General features: G+C 40.3%; 1 protein-coding gene across 1 annotated transcript in view; it reads right to left on the bottom strand.

Annotated features, from left to right (window-relative positions):
• Positions 1-17,762, bottom strand: part of MCM8 (minichromosome maintenance 8 homologous recombination repair factor) — a 1,532,371-nt gene that overhangs the window by 1,060,161 nt on the left and 454,448 nt on the right. Inside the window, exon 6 of the mRNA XM_069608271.1 lies at positions 1,635-1,738. Coding sequence (XP_069464372.1) covers positions 1,635-1,738 — 104 coding nt within the window. The remainder of the gene's footprint in view (positions 1-1,634; positions 1,739-17,762) is intronic.

Here is a 17,762-nt window from a genome sequence, read left to right as displayed (position 1 = left end):
ATAAACACCCGGGAGAGACATACCTAAAGCCTGTTCTTCGAGATTTTAATATACGTCACATTTCTGAAGGACAAGACTTCTGTAAATCAATGGCCCACAAAAATGTGATTTTTGCTGTGTCGAAGTATCTCCATAGAGCCTGGAAGATAAAAAGGACAATGCTATGCATGTGAGGAGGCTATCCATGAAATCCTGCTAATTCATATTTTGAATCAAGTTTGTACATCGTGTATTTATTAATTTCTTTTTGGGCTTTTTGTGCCGTACCTTTTGCCTTTATGCATTTAAATGTGCACTTTTAAAGGGCTTCGCCCGAAATAAAGTATGTTGGATGATGATGATGATGTGTTGAGGGTCCTACCAGACAAAAGTTATCTCCTTTCCACAACCTCCTGCTCAATTACAGCTGCCATGCCTCAATCAACACAACCAATGGAGCCGTTTTGCATATGGGAAATGTCCCAATACGGTGCTATAGCTAAATGGGACCCTTTTCCACTTTGCTGTAACGGGATAGGATATTGGAGCACCGTTCACCCACTCAACACATGGTCGCCAGTCAACAACTCTCCGGAGTCCAACTTTTTTTCTTAATACAGAGAGATAATTCCCTGACAAAGAACAAGGGGGTGCGGGGAGGATGTGGTTACATGCCCTCAGTAATTGACCTTGAACGGTGTAGGCTCACCACCAATTTGTTAGCCTCAGCCCAGCAAAGAGCAGTACTTCTTAGACATCTAACTAGGCCAAGGCACTATGCTTGGGAGTTGAAAGGCATGCTAAAGTGCGTCCATTTTAGAATGTGTTTTCCAGGCACAATAGGGTATTTGATTTAAATAAAACAATGTAATATGCTAAAGAATGCATCTCTGCTGAGTAACTGGTCTAATCCCTTAACACAATGTGCTTTTCCCCACAGGCAACTGCCTCGGAAAAAAAGTTTGTATTTGCTTAACTTGTAGTGCATTCATAAGAAGAGGTTAAAAACGTCATGCTTTTATGTTTTGCTAGTAAGAATTTACACTGCGGGTATGACCACCGTAGTGGTCTTATGGCACCTGACCTTGTGCAGAGAATGGCGAATAACGTAGTCGGTGAAAACAAAACACATAAGGCGATGAGGGGGGATCATGGTTGTGTTAGCTGAGGCGCAGTTTTCTTAACTGTGATTAGTTATTGGTAAGTATAGTTATAAGCATGAGACCATGTTTAAGGAATGTATCATCCATTTTAGAAGGAATATTTAAATGTGATGGCAGAATCTAGACCAGACAATACCTGGTGCTAAATATCATCAACTTATAAAGACTGCTTCAATGTTTTAAGATGTTGAAAACCCTATTGCGAAGCTGCAGTATTGGCAATGTGTCTTGAATTGTAAGAAGGGCAATTCATATGAGAAATACAACAATTCAGGTTTATATTTTAGCACTGTGTTTGTTTTTTGTTCCCTTAAACATTGGTACCCCTTACATATATTTTTCATAATACATCTGTTAAAATTTGGGCGGGTCACCTTTGTGCATTTTATACACTCCACAATTTATAAAAGGTGAGCTACAAACAAGAGAAAACGTACACAATGCGCACATGTGTTAGCATCCTTGTACTTTCTATTTACTTCCTATGCATACCTTGCGTGTATATGTGGTACATATATGATAGGGGCCTCATCTTCAGGAAGTCCTTCTTGCTCCATCAACTGGGTTGCCTGGCTCTCAAGGTCCTTTGTAAGCACCTGAAAAAAATGAAGGCGCATAAAACATATTGATACCACATGAGAATGGACAAATCCGGCTAGTATGTCCATTTCAATGATTGTTGAAATACTGTCTTTAGCCTCTAGTTCGCGTTCTGCATGCATATTAGGATTAATCACGGAATCTGGGCTACGTTTTTTAAATGTAGTTACCAATGATTTGATAAGGAGTAGTGCAATACATTTATTATCTTTTCTGTAGGTTTCTTCAGTGACTTCCCAAGACGGGACTTATGTAATTATGCGATTTTATGGCAATCCTGCAAGTACATACTGTTTTTTTATCCTTAAGGTATTCTTGATGATAATGTATTCTATAGCCTCCCTTTTATACCTGGCACTGATCGTTGTGGCAGCACGCTGACCATCCTTCTCCTAAGTTGGACTCATGAGGCCAGCCTAGTTCACCTCTTAAAGCCCAGATAGATACTAATGTAGTTCACCACCTCGTCAACCACACAGAGCGCTTAGCTTGTTGACAAACACCAGTCTTTGTTGAAAAAAGCATTTGATCAGTGACAGTTCATTTTCTTTCATGACACCAAATGCCACCGACTGCAATTTTGAAGAGCTTGTTGCATACACAGTTTTGGGAAAATACCACCCTTTGACATTTTAAGTAATTGGTAAATAATATAAAACTATTACTAAAACATTATCAGACTAATGGCAATATCAGTCTGAATTTAGGTCTCAAAATCACACAGTACAAAAAATCTATTCCATTGGTTTTCAATTAAATCCTTCTGATGAACCCAAGGTGTCATGGAGCATATAATCCTTTGGCTACCAAATATTACACCAAGCTTTCTCACATCACTCCTTACATTTTTTTCTCTCACACTGCCAATTCTATGGTTGTCACCGCCCTGCAGGCTACTAATTATGAGAAACAGGACTACGTCTCTGATGTTCTCCAATTTGCTTGCACCAATATCATCATATTTATTGCATATTTATATGGCACCTATACAGAATGTGTTGCCAGGCGCCACAAGACAGAAGGGGGTTGGGGGTACAAGTGGAATAAAAATAATAACGGTCCTACTAGGCCATGTGACATTCGGATTGTGAAAATGCAGCAACAAGAAGTACAGGGGGAGAGGGGAGAACCGAAGGGAGGGCAGGAGGGACAAGGGATAGGCAAGTGCTCTGGGGAACCTAGGGGGTGCTAAGGGGAGCCAAGGAGGGCAAGTGCCAGGGGATGACAGGGAACACCCACTAGTGCGGGGAAGAGGGGTGGCCGGCAGTGCTAGATTGGGCGGGTGCTGAAGAAGACTGGGCGAGGGGGGCCTGGTGTCCTTTGAGACTCATAAGGGACCAGGCCGCCAGTCGCAGCAGAGTTGGATTTAGCACAGGGCCGAGAGGGAAGAAAGAAGAGAAGAGCAGGGTCTTGAGCAGCTTCTGAAACTTAAGGAGATTTGGCTCACATCAGAGAGGCAGGGAGGTCGTTCCAGAGGGAGGCTCCTGCCGAAGATGGAGATCTACCCCCACCCCACTCTCTGCTTGGAGAAACGACAGATCTGCACAGAGTTGGAGCTAGAGGATCGAAGTGCTCTAGCTGGGAGGTATTTAGGGAGAGAGCGTTGGATGTAGCAGGGTCCCATGCCCCAGAAAGCCTTGTGGATGACTCAGAGGGTCTTGAATTTGATCCTTGTAGCCACCGGGAGCCAGTGGAGAGATATTAGGGCTGGAGAGATGCAGCCCCTTGGCTTGAGGCCAAGGAAAAGTCTTGCAGTCCTATTCTGCATTAGTTGGAGGGGGCGAAAAGAGGAAAGAAGCAGATTGAGGAAGAGGCTGTTGCAGTAGTCCAGCCTAGAGAGGACCAGAGCTCTGGAGACATTGAGCTTCTGGGGAAGGTGAGGAAAGGGAGAATGCTTCTGAGGAGGTGGAACTGAAAGTTGGCCTTCTTGGCAAGGGCCATGATGTGAGGGGAGAAGGAGAGAGAAGAGTCAAAGATGAAACCCAGGTTTGTGCCTCACAAGTGTGGGGGTTTGGGGGGGGCCCAAGGAGGGTGGCCAGAGAGTGGGAAGGAAGGAGGGAGCAGGTGTCCCATTGAGAAGGATCTCTGCCACAGCGATAGGATAGAGCTCTGAGAGATGCCGCAGATAGAGTGAGAGGTGGAAAAGAGGAAAGGGTCAAGTAGCACCTGGGAAGGTCGGTAAGATAGGTAGGAGGTCAGCCAAGCCAGTGCCCAGTCCGTGATACAGAGTGTAACACGAGAGACGATTTATGAGGGTGGCATGATTAACTGTGTCAAAGGCAGAGGAGAGATCGCGGAGAATGAGGACAGAGGAGGAGTTGGAGTTAGATTTGCAAGCAGGTCATCACGGGTGTTCAGGAGATCAGTTTCGGTGCCTCTGGATGCTCTGAAGCTAGACTGGTTGTTGCGGAGCCCAGGAAAGGGCTGATGGAGAGGAAGGGTCAGCAGATGGTTTATTTAGTAGGGGGTGCACAAGGGAGTGCTTGAGGGGTAGTGGAAGAGTCTGTGGCAAAAGAGTGGTTATAGAAATCAGCCAAGGCAGGGGGAAGAGAGGAGATGTTGTCCTTGATGGTTCTGGAAGAGCAAGGGAGCACCTGTTTGGAGGAGGCTTTCATAGAGCGGAGCACTTTAGAGATCCCATTCGGTGCGAGAGAAAGAGGAGACTAAAGGGGACCTTGAGTGGGGGACCAAGGGAGGCATGAGTGGGGGGTTTGGAGGTGGGAGGAGGACAGAGAGAGAACAGGATGTCCTGAGTTTTGGTGGCAAAGTCGGAGGCCAGGTGCAAAGGACCGGGGAGGGCGGAATAGAGGTGGAAACTGCAGGAGGATTGGCAAGTTCCTTACAGATTTTGAAAAGTTCTGCCGTATAATTGGTGGCACCCAGGATGCGGGCTTGGGCATGGGCCCTCTTCTTGGAGCAAATGGAAAGTCCGAATTGCCTTTGGAGCAGGAGGGAGGCCAGTTTGTCAGAGGATGTGCAAGATGCCTGGCACTTCCGCTCAGTAATTCTGCACTTGTGTTTCAGAGCGGCCAGGTCAGAGTCATGACAGAATTTGCACTTGGAGGCAGGCTTCATATGGATCCACATGACAGGGGCAAGGATGCCCAGAGTATTGGAGATGGAGAGATTAAGGTTAGAAAGAGCCAAGGCTGATTTAGAGCCAATAGAGGGGGTAGAAAAGGTTGTCAGTGGTACTAATAACACCTCAAATACTCAACAGTTCTGGCATGTTTCAGCCTGAGCTTCTCTTCAGGAAATTGTGGCAGTCCACCGCCTGTCCATGCTTAAGTCAACCATAAACGTGTATGCAAGATTAAATACTTTGATGAAAAGAAAACGCGTTACAATGAAAACAGTAAGGGAAAGAGGTCTCAAGTTTTATAATAAAAAAAAAAGATGTTACAGTACAGGGCCGTTATAAAGTGCATCAGTAGGGTGATTTAATCATTGTAGAACATCACTTGTGTATGCCTAAATAAAAGGGGGAAAACTTTTCAGCACACAAAGGACTCAACAATGAGGTAAAAGAAAAAAATGCTAAAATGCCTGTCTACTTTGGCGATTTAAAAAATTGTTTATCTTAAAACTGGAATAATACAGGCTTCTAAATAAGTGGGGAAAAAAAACAACAATGCATTCTGGTTTCAGTGGTAGCAAGATCACATTTCGAAACACCCACATGTTCCCCTCCAATGTCCAGCATTACTTTCATAGACTGCAGCAGTAATAAGTCTGCTCAAACCTGGTGTGGAGTTAATAGACATTGGAAATCTCAACCACCAATAAATACCTCTCAATCTTAGGGCTGTTTGAGACAATTATATAGTGTCGTAGATGGACTTAAAAATCAAGAGTACATTTTTACGGTGCTTTATTACAATTTTAAAGAACTGATATGGAAAGACAGAAAGTTGAAACTAAGGGGGTCCCTACAACTCTCTCGATCCACCATAGCCCAGACATCCCCAGACCCCAGAATGTCCCCAATGTATTAAAAAGCATGGTAAACTTTATCTCAGTCCTTTCAATCTGCGAAGGCATTCTATATCGCTCCGTTAGGACATTTCTAAATGATCCTCTCCCTTTTGTCAGCAGACGGATTTCACTGGGATCTCTCCACTTGCCGCTCCTCCCACACACTCTCTATTCCTCTTGCTTTATCCCCTCTCTTTGCGATCTTCCTCGTCTCGCTCCTAACCTGTACCACTCTCCTTTGCTCTCTCTCCCTCCTCTCTCCTCCTTTCTACTCCTCTCTCCTTATTCACTTCTCATTTCTGCACCTCTTTTACTACCTGCACCCCTCTCCTCTGCTCTCCCCTCTCTTCCTCAATGACCCCGTCTAATCGTCTGTCTCCTGATCTTATCACTTTTCTATCCACCTATCTCTCCCACTACCTTCCTCCTTTTCTACGCCAGATGTCAACAAATTAGGGACCCCCTCTATTATTTTACCCTCCCTTGACGAAACTGCACCAAACTTAGCAAAGTCATTCAAAGATGGGTCTATATTTTTTTTGCAAGTTATGCGCAGATTTTTCGAACGGCTACCAAGATATATACCTCCCAAAAAGTGCTCCACCTATGGGAAGTCCAACTTAACCATAACTACAGGGTTGCTGCCCTGATTTTATATATATATATATACATATATACATATATTTATGTAATCAAAGAATATTTGTGATGTCATCTTTGATCGCGTCGGTGTTAGTCTTAGCAGTGCACGGTGGTGGTGCGAGTTATGGTTGCTTAGCTTACCATAACTGGCAAATTTCAGGGGTTTTTCGGTTTTACTTGGAACCATAATGTCCCTTTAACAACGTTTTTTCACTGAATTTCATAGGTTTTTAGTAGCGCAACTTAACCATAACGTCCCTTTAACAAAGATTTTCACTGAATTTCATAGGTTTTTAGTAGCACAATTTAACTCTGACTTTATGTGCATATCAAGTTGAACATACTGAACCCCCTCTACTGAGTTTGATGTCCGCAAACTCTTTTAATGTCCGCGGACATGTTCAGACAACAGCACCACTACCCAAAAACTCTGCGGGGGTATATTTAATTGCTATATCATAACATATTAACATTTTACAAATTCACAAACCAGCACACATACACATTATATGTAGTAATACATAAGAAGTGTAACCCATATATGTAACGCACTAACCATTCATTTAAATACAATATGTTCTAAAATGGAATATACCAAAAGAAGAAAGATAGGCTTCCAACATAATTAGCTCACAGACAATCCGCAACCAAGAACAACAGCAGATCTACAGACCACTTACAACATACCTTACCTGAAATAGTAAGTGTACTGCATTTTACTCATACATTTATAAACTTTCTGTATTAGATTTAAAAAAATGATATGTTTTTTTTCTCACAGAAATGTCTAGTGGAGTGGCTAGAGGAGCATTTCCCACATGAGGAAATGTCAGAAGATAGTGAATCTAATGGTAGACACTTTACAATATATACCATTTAATTTTTATTATTTTATATAAATTTAACATATATATTTTTTTGTACAGAACATACCAAAATAGAAAGTACTACAGAAAAAGATGTTATGGATAAGACTCTTCACAGCATACAAGAAAAAAGGATCTACTGTTGGCTAATTTTAATAATTTAAAAAACTTTGTGGAAGATCATTTCAAACAAAAGACCACATACCATTGTCCCACATGTACCTGTCCCCCCTCACCATATCCCAGTCAATTATCCCCAAACCCTCTCCGTGAACCAAAACGTTTTGATGATACTTCTATCCCTTCTTCACCTCATACAAATCCTGTTGAAACCCCTAATTCTCCTATTTTTGTTTCAGTTTCTGCCTCACCTTCTCTGTCATAAATTAATCATACATGTTAAATAAAGTTACATTTTTATATTGTGTTCTAATTCATTTCATGTTTTAAAAAAAAAAAGCAATTTAGGTTTCCGTGGACAGCGCGGGTGTCTGGAATGTCCGTGAAGAAACGGAAAGGGAGGTGTCCTGAAGAACACTATACCTGTCCGTACTGTTCGCAAGCAAGTTGAAACTGTTATAAGAACACTCGCAGTGCCCTCAAATGTTCGTAAACAAACAAAATAGGGGTGTCCTGAGAACGGTATGCCGGTCCGTTTGTTCGTAGGCAGATTGAAACTGTTCTAAGAACACATCATGTGCCCTATAATGTTCGTAAATAAACGATATAGGGGTGTCCTTAGACCACTAAAGCTCTCCGTAATATTTGCATGCAAGTTGAAACTAAGAACAAACGCGGTGTCCTGAAATGTTCGTAAATAAACAAAATAGGGGTGTCCTGAGGACGCTATGCCCGTCCGTATTGTTCGCAAGCAAGTTGAAACTGTTCTAAGAACAAACACCTGTCCGTAACTGTTCGCTTGACGTGTGACGCACTTTTAATTACTTCAAGACCCGAACAGTGTCCGTAGAACATCAACGCGCATGCGCAAACCAATGTCCGTGCCTTTGGTGTCCTGCGGACAGCCGCTCCCTTTGTGGACATGTTCGGGAAGCGATCAGGTGACCGCGCCCACGCTGATCGTGTGTTCTGAATGCGGACACTGTTCGTGTCCCCGAACAATTTAAAAGTACATTTTCAAGTAATCCACAATATTTTTCAATAAAAACTCACCATAGCACAAGTCCCACATACTAATTCTGAGTTTCTACGTACTTTTAAAAACTTTTTTGTGTTCGATCTGTCCGCGAACAGCGCGCATGTGTGCGAACCGCGTACAAGCACCCCTATAAAAGACCACGCCCTAGAGCTTATTCTCATTGTGTTTCTGGCTATTCTACAGAGCACAGCGAATTTTACTGCCACCTGCAGATTTCCATCTTGAACCTGATGCATCCATGGCTGCACTGCTGCCACCTGGTGCTGCATCTGCCTCAGCACCACCCCCATCCCCCTCCACCACCACCACCTCCACAAGGGCCTGAAGAGGGGAGCAGGAGTGAGGATGCAGAGGAGGAAGAAGAGGATGACTAGGATGAGGTAGTTGAACTCCCTACTACCCGCACTCGGCGTGAGTCTTGGGACACACCATTACATACATCTTTATCATCTTACTCAAACATTCATACATGCAGCACACATACATTTCAGAACACCTCAACCCATACCTTCTTTATTTGTTTCAACAGACCCTAAAGAATGCCTACCAAAAATCAAGTCCTTAGAAAGCAACGCAGAAGCAGAGCAAATGAAAATAAGTGTCCAACATAAGCATCCATCTCCAGCAGAATTTGTAAACAAATGTTGAAACAAAACAGCTAATACAGTCATTTAGTGAAACAAAAGAAGTTTCAAGTACAGAAACTTTGCCTCCTCTATCAAAATGTAAAACAAACCAGAAAACAATTAACAAAAAATCAGCTATTACTAAAGATAAAACTGCTTCTATAAATCTTAATATAATGCAAAGTAAGCATACCAAGAAAAGTATTTTAGCCAAAATGTTCCATCACAGAGTCCTCAAAATCTTATAAAAACAGGAGAGAAACCAGGTTTAACCCTTAAAACCTATCATAGGAAATTAATCTTAGAAGTGTTGATAGACAGTGCAATTCTTCTCAAAAGAAAGTTATTTATTTTAGTGTTAAACAAAATGAAACCACTAACAAAACTAATTACTAAATTACAAAAAAGACTTCTCAATAAACAAAATGTCAACAGAAAGAACTTCTTAAGTATCTGCAGAGGTGAAATGAGTCACACTACAAGCACAGAACCATACTTTAATGAAGAAGCATACAAACAAAAGCAAACAAATACAATTGCCATACATAGCAGTGGTCGAGGTTATGAAAAAGTTAATACCATAATGGAACAAGAAGTACTGCTTACAAAAATATGCCCTGAAAACTTAGAATTACCTCTCCATTCAACTGAATCAGAACGTCTAGTGTACAAATGGCCATGCACGTCAATGTGTACCATTCCCCAAAAAATGTCAAGTCTTTACGCCAATTCCTCAATCAATATGTGAAAGGCAAAGACAAAATCAAAATTAAACTACTGCAAAATATGGATACCTGTCCAGTTCGCAAGTACACAGGACTACAAGGAAATTCATTGGCCTGCATTACAGGACCTATTTGCAAAACCACCTTCCATGATAGCAAACGGATATCAACACAACATTCAACTATAAGACATTTAGTCTATAAACTGTACTATGCTAAAAGTCCTGCTTTAGCACTAGCCAATTTAAATAACATTCTTCTACATGGTACAGCAAAAGACCTACTTGAAGAAATCGACTATATCCAGAAAAAATATTTTAGAAGTGAAAGCCACTTACAAAATGAAATAGCTTTAAACCAAATTAGCAACAATTCTATGGATGGCAACCTTTTACTACACACATACAAAAAAGAAATACTAAAATGTAAAAGTACATCAGCTGAAGTACCAAATCATGTGTGTGTATGTTGCCGCAGAACTTTTTATAAAAGGAACACAAAAACTGTAGACCTATCATACAAAATAGAAGACAATGAAGATTCTAAATGGTTTGAATTAGCTCTCTACCTTATAGCAGAAAACAAATACGAAATAACTGACCCCTTAATACTTTGCAGTTACTGCACTACAAAACTTGACAACAACCAAACTCCTTCACGTGCTATCACAAATAATGTGGAATTATATCCACTACCAAAAAAGCCCTACAATAACTTAATTTATATGAGAGCATCATAATTCAAACAGTACACCCTATTCAAACAATAATACGCCTTCAACCAAAAACAGCAAAATTACCTCCCTCTGAATTAGTGAAAGGTATTTGTGGAAAAGTAGTGTATTTACCATTAGATCTAAAAGAAAATGTGCACACTCTAGGGGTGCAACGTCCAATGCAGCAATCTTTAATTATCTTAGTAAATGGAGTGCCTACAAAAGACCAAAAAATATGGCAACAGCTGGTAGATTTACATATAAAGTTAGACAAGCCTTGCAAGATCTTAAAAAAAAAATAATGAATACTACAAAGAAATTAATATTGAAGAAAATTTGAAGGATACAAGTGAAATAATTCAAGAGACACAAGAAGCTGGTCAATTTGAGCTCCTAGATCCTGCTACAATATCAAATACTTTAGAGCATTATACAATTCATCCATTGCACTCTAATGACACCATAGAAGATGCACTAGAAACATACCAAATGCGTCAAACAAAAGGATCACCAATCAGCATATGGGAAAAAAAGTATAGAAGCACGTGCTTTTTCTCTACTCTTTCCTACTGGCAAAGGAGGAAGGTACGATGATAGACCTATTCAAATATCAGCATCAGACTACCGCTCATTACGGATGTATTCTGAAGATCCACATTTTGTCTAAATCTGGGAATATATATTCCACCTACTCTTTGAAAGTGAACTAGCAACTTTATGTTACGGAGTTGCACACACATTAAAATCAGGATCCCACTTTCAAAATATGTCAGCTACACAATTATTACAAAAAGTGCAACAATAAGATGAGGTTTTACAATCAAATATTACAAATCGATTAGCAAATATGCGTGGTACTAAAGAGTACTGGTTTCGACGTCATGGAGATGTACGTTGTATGATCAAAAACCTTGGCCCACCCACTTGGTTTGTTACATTAAGTTGTGCAGAATATGCAAGGGAAGATTTACATGATTTCCTACGCATTTCAAACAAAACAAACCTAGATATACTAACACCTGGAGAACTTTGTTCTCTGGATCCTGTTAATGTTTCAAGATATTTTCACCATCGCTTCATTGCTATGGTACACTTTATTTGTAATAAAACTGTTCCTCCCCTTGGACAAGTGCAACACTTCTTTAGGAGAAAAGAATACCAAGCCAGAGGAGCACCACATATCCACATGCTTTTATGGATTAAAGATGCTCCTAAATTTGGTCAAGACAATAATGCCACTGGTACAGGTTTATTAAAAAATATGCCACTTGTGAAATTCCATCAGAAACCACAAATAGTGATCTTCATGCACAAGTTTTACAATTTCAAAGACACAAATGTGGCAAATATTATCGTCGCAAATACAAAAACAAAGGGAAATACTACACCAAATGCCGCTTTGGTTTCCCTAGACCGGTTACAAATACAGGTCAAGTGAACAACCTCATGTCTTCAGTTAGACATAGTGTTAAAGGTAAGTCACCTAAAAATACATATTACATAAAAAGAACAGAAGAAGAAAAATATATCAAGGATTACAATGCAATCATTGCCCACTTATGGAATGCAAACATAGATGTGCAGTACATTGCAGACAATTCCACCACTGCAGTTGCACGATATGTTACAGCATACTTAACCAGAGCAGAAAAGACAGAGCTCCAAGACCTCTGGAATTACCTGTCATCAGACAAAACAGTGTCTCAGAAATTATACAGCTTGGGCATAAAAATGTTCTCCCATAGAGAATGTGGATCCTATGAAGCAGCAGATCGTTTAACTGGTACTGCATTGTATGGTAAATCTGAAAATATAGTATGGCTAAGTCTTGGTCCTGCTAAATCTAGAAAAAGAGTTCCAAAATCATACGAAGATATAGAAACAATAGCCAAACATGATCCCAACAGCCAAGACATTTTAAAAAACAATTTATTGGACACATACTACCTAAACAGAAGTAATACTTTGGAAACCATGTGTCTATACCACATAGCCCAAAACTTCACATACAAAAATAATATTAAACCTGATGAAAAAAAGGTAAATACAGAGTGACAAACTGTGAAGGCAGCTTAGTAAAACTCACCAAACCAAATTTAATTAATCATATCAAATTGTCATTAAAGACTCCTCAACATAAAGAACTATATTACATGTCCCTGCTACAACCCTTTACACCATGGAGAAAAGAAGAAATACTAGATAACTATGACTCATATTAAGACGCTTTCAAAGCAAATGATGTAACTGATGTAAACTTTACACAGTACAAAACATTGTTGCACAATGAACAGCAACACAAAGAAGAACTCCAGGCCCAACTAGATAAGGACACTCCTGATAGTAGTCAATCTTCTGTAACAGGAAGCCAAGAACCACTGGAAGAACCACTAATAACAAATGAGACAGAATTAGCTATGACAGAAGTAGAAAAGAACATGTGTCAGTATGAAGATAAAGAAGACTTAACTATACTACAATCAAAACTAAACAATGAGCAATGTAGCATTTTTCAAGAAGTAACAAAAGAAATTGCACATGGTGTACAACATGAAAACAAAGAATGCACCTGCCAAAATTACAAACCTATACTACTGTACGTCAGTGGTGAAGCTGGTTCTGGTAAAACATTCCTAATCAAAATCATCAGTAAGTTCCTTCAACAATTGACAAACAACAAACTGTCAGCTGTTGTCACTGCCCCCACAGGTTTAGCTGCCTACAACATAGGCGGTGTCACTTTACACCGATTACTACTCCTGCCAGTAGAACACCAAAACAAATTAGACTATTACAAACTTTCTACAGAAGCTGCAATGGAACTACGCAGAGTATTAAAACAAATGAAAATGCTACTAATAGATGAAGTGAGCATGGTGTCCAACCTAATTTTGGCTTTGATTCACCTCAGATTACAAGAAGTACTCAAAACAAACTACGAAGAGCTCTTTGCAGGAAAACACATTATTGTTTTCGGAGATCTTCTTCAATTGACACCAGTAAAAGGTGAGCCTATTTTTAAAACATTAGGACACAAACTCTGCCGTAAAACTGTTGGCAGCATTGGAAATGTCAACCTTTGGCAACATTTCCAATACAGAGAACTAACAGAAAACATGCGGCAATCTGCAGATCTCACTTATGCCAACATCTTAAAAAGTATTAGAGTTAGTATACTATCTAAAGAAGCACAAGCAATATTGAAAACCCGGCACATTCATGCACTTTATGGCGATAATGCATGTGCTACAGATGTTATGGAACAATTAGCCCATAAAAATGTCAATTGTATGGCCTTAATGCCAACTCTGGCAAGCTGGTTCAAATTCAATGAAATAATGTTAAGGAACAAGTTAATTACCTGTAACTGTTGTTCTCCAGCATGGGTCTGGCATGGATTCACATGCTCATGAATATTCCCAGTCGTCAGGCTGGGAATCCTCGGTAAAGAAAAAATCAGTATCAGTTTTGTTTCTGATCTGTCTTTCTTAGTAGTAACCAATCACTGATCTCTGGGTCATACTGCCCCCAGCCAATGACTGCCCTCTCCCTAAGCCCCGCCTCTGGCAGCCATCTTCAGATTTGGTAGCACGCCAGGTGGCAGTATGACCAAGTGAAGAGCCGCAGAGGGGTAGGTGGGAGGGTTGGCATGTGAATCCATGCCAGACCCATGCTGGAGAACAACAGTTACAGGTAAGTAACTTGTTCCTTCTCCAGCATGGGGTCTGGCATGGATTCATATGCTCATGAATAAAGAATACATAGCAGTATACACATGCACAACCACGGGAGGTAGCAAAGGCTCAACATTAAGCATTACATCCAAAACTCAACATTAAGCAATTCTTACCTCCTCACCAGGCTCACCTTAGGCGAACAGGTTGCGCAGCACTGCTTGGCCGACCCTGGACTCCTCCCTGGAGTCCCGATTGACGAAGTAGAATCTTGTGAAGGTGTGTGTCGACCTCCACGTAGCAGCCCTGCAGATGTCCAGCAGGGGCACACCCGACAGGCAATGGCTGCGACGGAAGGGATGGCCGCTCCACCCCTTCTCCAGCCAGGTGGCGAGGCGGGAACGACGATCTTGTTTGGTCCGTTCCGAAAGGTTCTTGCAGAACGCACAGTCTTTCTCCACGTGCGTCTTATCCTCATGAAGGCAGTAGAGACATCACAAATGCTCGTCCTCCTTGAAAACGTTATATAATCCGCATCCAGGGCAGTTTCTGAACAGCTTGGATCCGGGCGTCGAGCTCCCCTTGTCCTGGGCCATGTCCGTTGAGGTAGGCCGCAGATCTTCCAGAATCCTCCAAGAAGTGTAAACTCGACGAAAACTTCACCCTTGAGGGGCGTAGAAGAATTCCGAAACGGGTCCCCGTTATCGGAAGTAGAAACGGTGGAGCTTGAGGCTCGATTAAACCGAAAAAATGAGGAAATCTCCTGAAAAGGCGGGGCTTAGGGAGAGGGCAGTCATTGGCTGGGGGCAGTATGACCCAGAGATCAGTGATTGGTTACTACTAAGAAAGACAGATCAGAAACAAAACTGATACTGATTTTTTCTTTACCGAGGATTCCCAGCCTGACAACGGGGAATATTCATGAGCATGTGAATCCATGCCAGACCCCATGCTGGACAAATAAAGAAATGCAACCAATAATGGAAATTAGCGCCTCAGACAAACTAGATGTACATGGTATGACACTACCCGTGTGTGAGCAAGCCACAACAAGACTAAATAGTTTAGAAAATTCAATCTCTAACACAGCTGGGTTGGAAAAGATATTAAAATTATATTTAAATTGCAGAGTAATGCTTAAACGTAACATTGACGTGGACCAAGGACTAGTTAATGGAGCACTGGGTACAGTTGTTGGATTTCAAACATACCCACGTGACAACAAAATTCAGTTTGTCAATATTCTCTTTGACAAACTCTCAGAAGTAAAAAGGATAGGACGCTCAACAGCTCGATTCCTTCTCTTCAAAGACATGTATGTACGCCGAGAACAATTTTCTCTAACTCTTGCATACGGAGTCACCATTCATAAATCACAAGGTCTTACCCTAGACAAAGCAATGATAGACATTGGTAACACAGTCTTTAAAGAAGGCATGAGCTACTTAGCACTATCACGCTTACGTACACTTGACAGTCTATTTCTAATCAACTTTGATGCAAGTAAAGTAAACACTGATATTGCTTGCATTTTAGAATACAATAGACTTCGCTCACTATACACCCCCCATCTAAACACATATTCTGTTCCACAAAAAGTAAAACGTTGTAAAAGAAAACTAAATCAAACAGAAATGCAACAGGATGTCACTGCAAATCCTCCAAAGAGAGTAAAAGAAACTAAAACTTCATCAAGTACCACAAACATAAAAGAACCAATTAGGGAAAGTAAACCAGGTACTTCGTCAAAGAAGGAAGACGAACAAAACAAACATCATTCAGATACAGAACTACCTGTCCATTTAAACTCTCAAATATAGTTGGAGTAAGTTGCTACACAAATGTAGCAATGAATATTCTATTTCAATTGCCACCAATTGTTGACAACATTTACTTACACGGTACAGACCAATTGTGTCTGCAAATGTTAGTACTTCACAGAAATGCAACAAACAATCCTGACACCACGTATAGTGTTTATGGACTAAGACAACAATTGGACTACTGTGCTGGAATGGTTAAATTCACTATAAACTCACGGGAAGATCCACAAGAATTTCTAATGTACTTACTACAAGTACTGGAAAATAAAAACATACCTATAAATGAAATCTTCCAGATTTCATACATGTGGAGACATACATGCACTCTCTGCAACAATGTGACACAAGAACACATCCCCAATGAATGCTTTGTATATATAGCAATACCCAATTGTGAATCCATTCCATTTCAGCAACTTGTACAAAATGCAAACCATGGTAGATTATGTACTACCTGCAATTCGGATAATCGCTCCACCTTATTAATACAAACACATAGTAAATACGTAATACTAATGCTTCTACGTTACAATGCAGATGGTACCAAAAACAACTGCAAGCTGACTGGATTCACACATGGTCAAATATCACTTGATAAGAAAGCCTTCACAACAATAGGTATGATCTGCCACGCAGGAGCCACAACCAATTCAGGTCACTAGACTGCATATATAAAAAAGAAATGTGGATGGTTTGAATGTAATAGTACCATTACTCTAAAGCAGAGATTACCAGCAAAACTTTCAAACACTTATTTAATGTTCTTAAAACCAAAATGTATTAACTAAACTGTACTTAAACCTTAACTAAACTAGTAGTAAACAAATATAAACTGTTAGAATATTCCAACAGGTATCTAACTGCCCAAAGATTCTACAACAAGTAATCAGATAAATGAATACCAACAAATTAGAGCAAAAAATAGATAGTTGGAATACACCAACTGGTATCTAACTAACCCAAAATTTTACAATATCCAAACTAATTAATCAATACCACTAAAATATATAAAAAAATAGACAGTTAGAATACGCCAACTGGTATCTAACTGCTACAAAATTTTACAATTGCATATGTAACTGCTCCAAAAATCTGCAACAAGCCAATATGTAGAGCATTAGCCAGAAACAAGTGAACACTGAAAACACACAAATATACTGTAGCATAACAAAAAAAGTTTTTTTTTTTTAAATCCAACATGGATTTTTTTTTCTCCCACAGACCCAATGATTTTAGCAACAAACACAGAAACTGAGCAGATTGCACTGTTGATTATTCAATGTTATAAGTGGTTACAAAATACCAATACTAACATGATATTTTCTTTTATCACAGAAATGAACAAGGAATACATGTACTCCAGTCACTAAACCAAACAGTAAGTATATTATAATAAGTACAACCATCGCAGCATATCACACCCATAGTGGCTTATAACTTTGTTCCTTATAAATTTGTTTTTGGATCCCAAAGTTATAAGCCACTATGAGTGATATGCTGCAGTGGTTGTGGCCAGGGCATAGAGTCTTGGGTCATATGGCCATGCTCCCAAGACTCTATGCCCTGGCCACAACCACCGCAGCATATCACACCCATAAAGACAAACATCTTAAATATGCCTTATGGGAACTTTTAATGTCCGCGGACATAATGAGTGTTCTTAGAACACTTTCAACTTGCCAGCGAACAATACGGACAGCGTCCTCAGGACACCCTCATTTTGTTTATTTACGAACATTTTAGGACACGGCGAGTGTTCTTAGAACACTATCAACTTATCTACGAACAAAACGGACGGACATACCGTTCTAGGGA

Source organism: Ambystoma mexicanum, chromosome 4q (assembly GCF_040938575.1).
Source record: "Ambystoma mexicanum isolate Mex_15411 chromosome 4q, UKY_AmexF1_1, whole genome shotgun sequence".
In the NCBI taxonomy this organism is placed as follows: domain Eukaryota; kingdom Metazoa; phylum Chordata; class Amphibia; order Caudata; family Ambystomatidae; genus Ambystoma; species Ambystoma mexicanum.
Note: the sequence above shows the minus strand (reverse complement) of the source record. Positions and strands in the feature narration are given on the sequence as shown.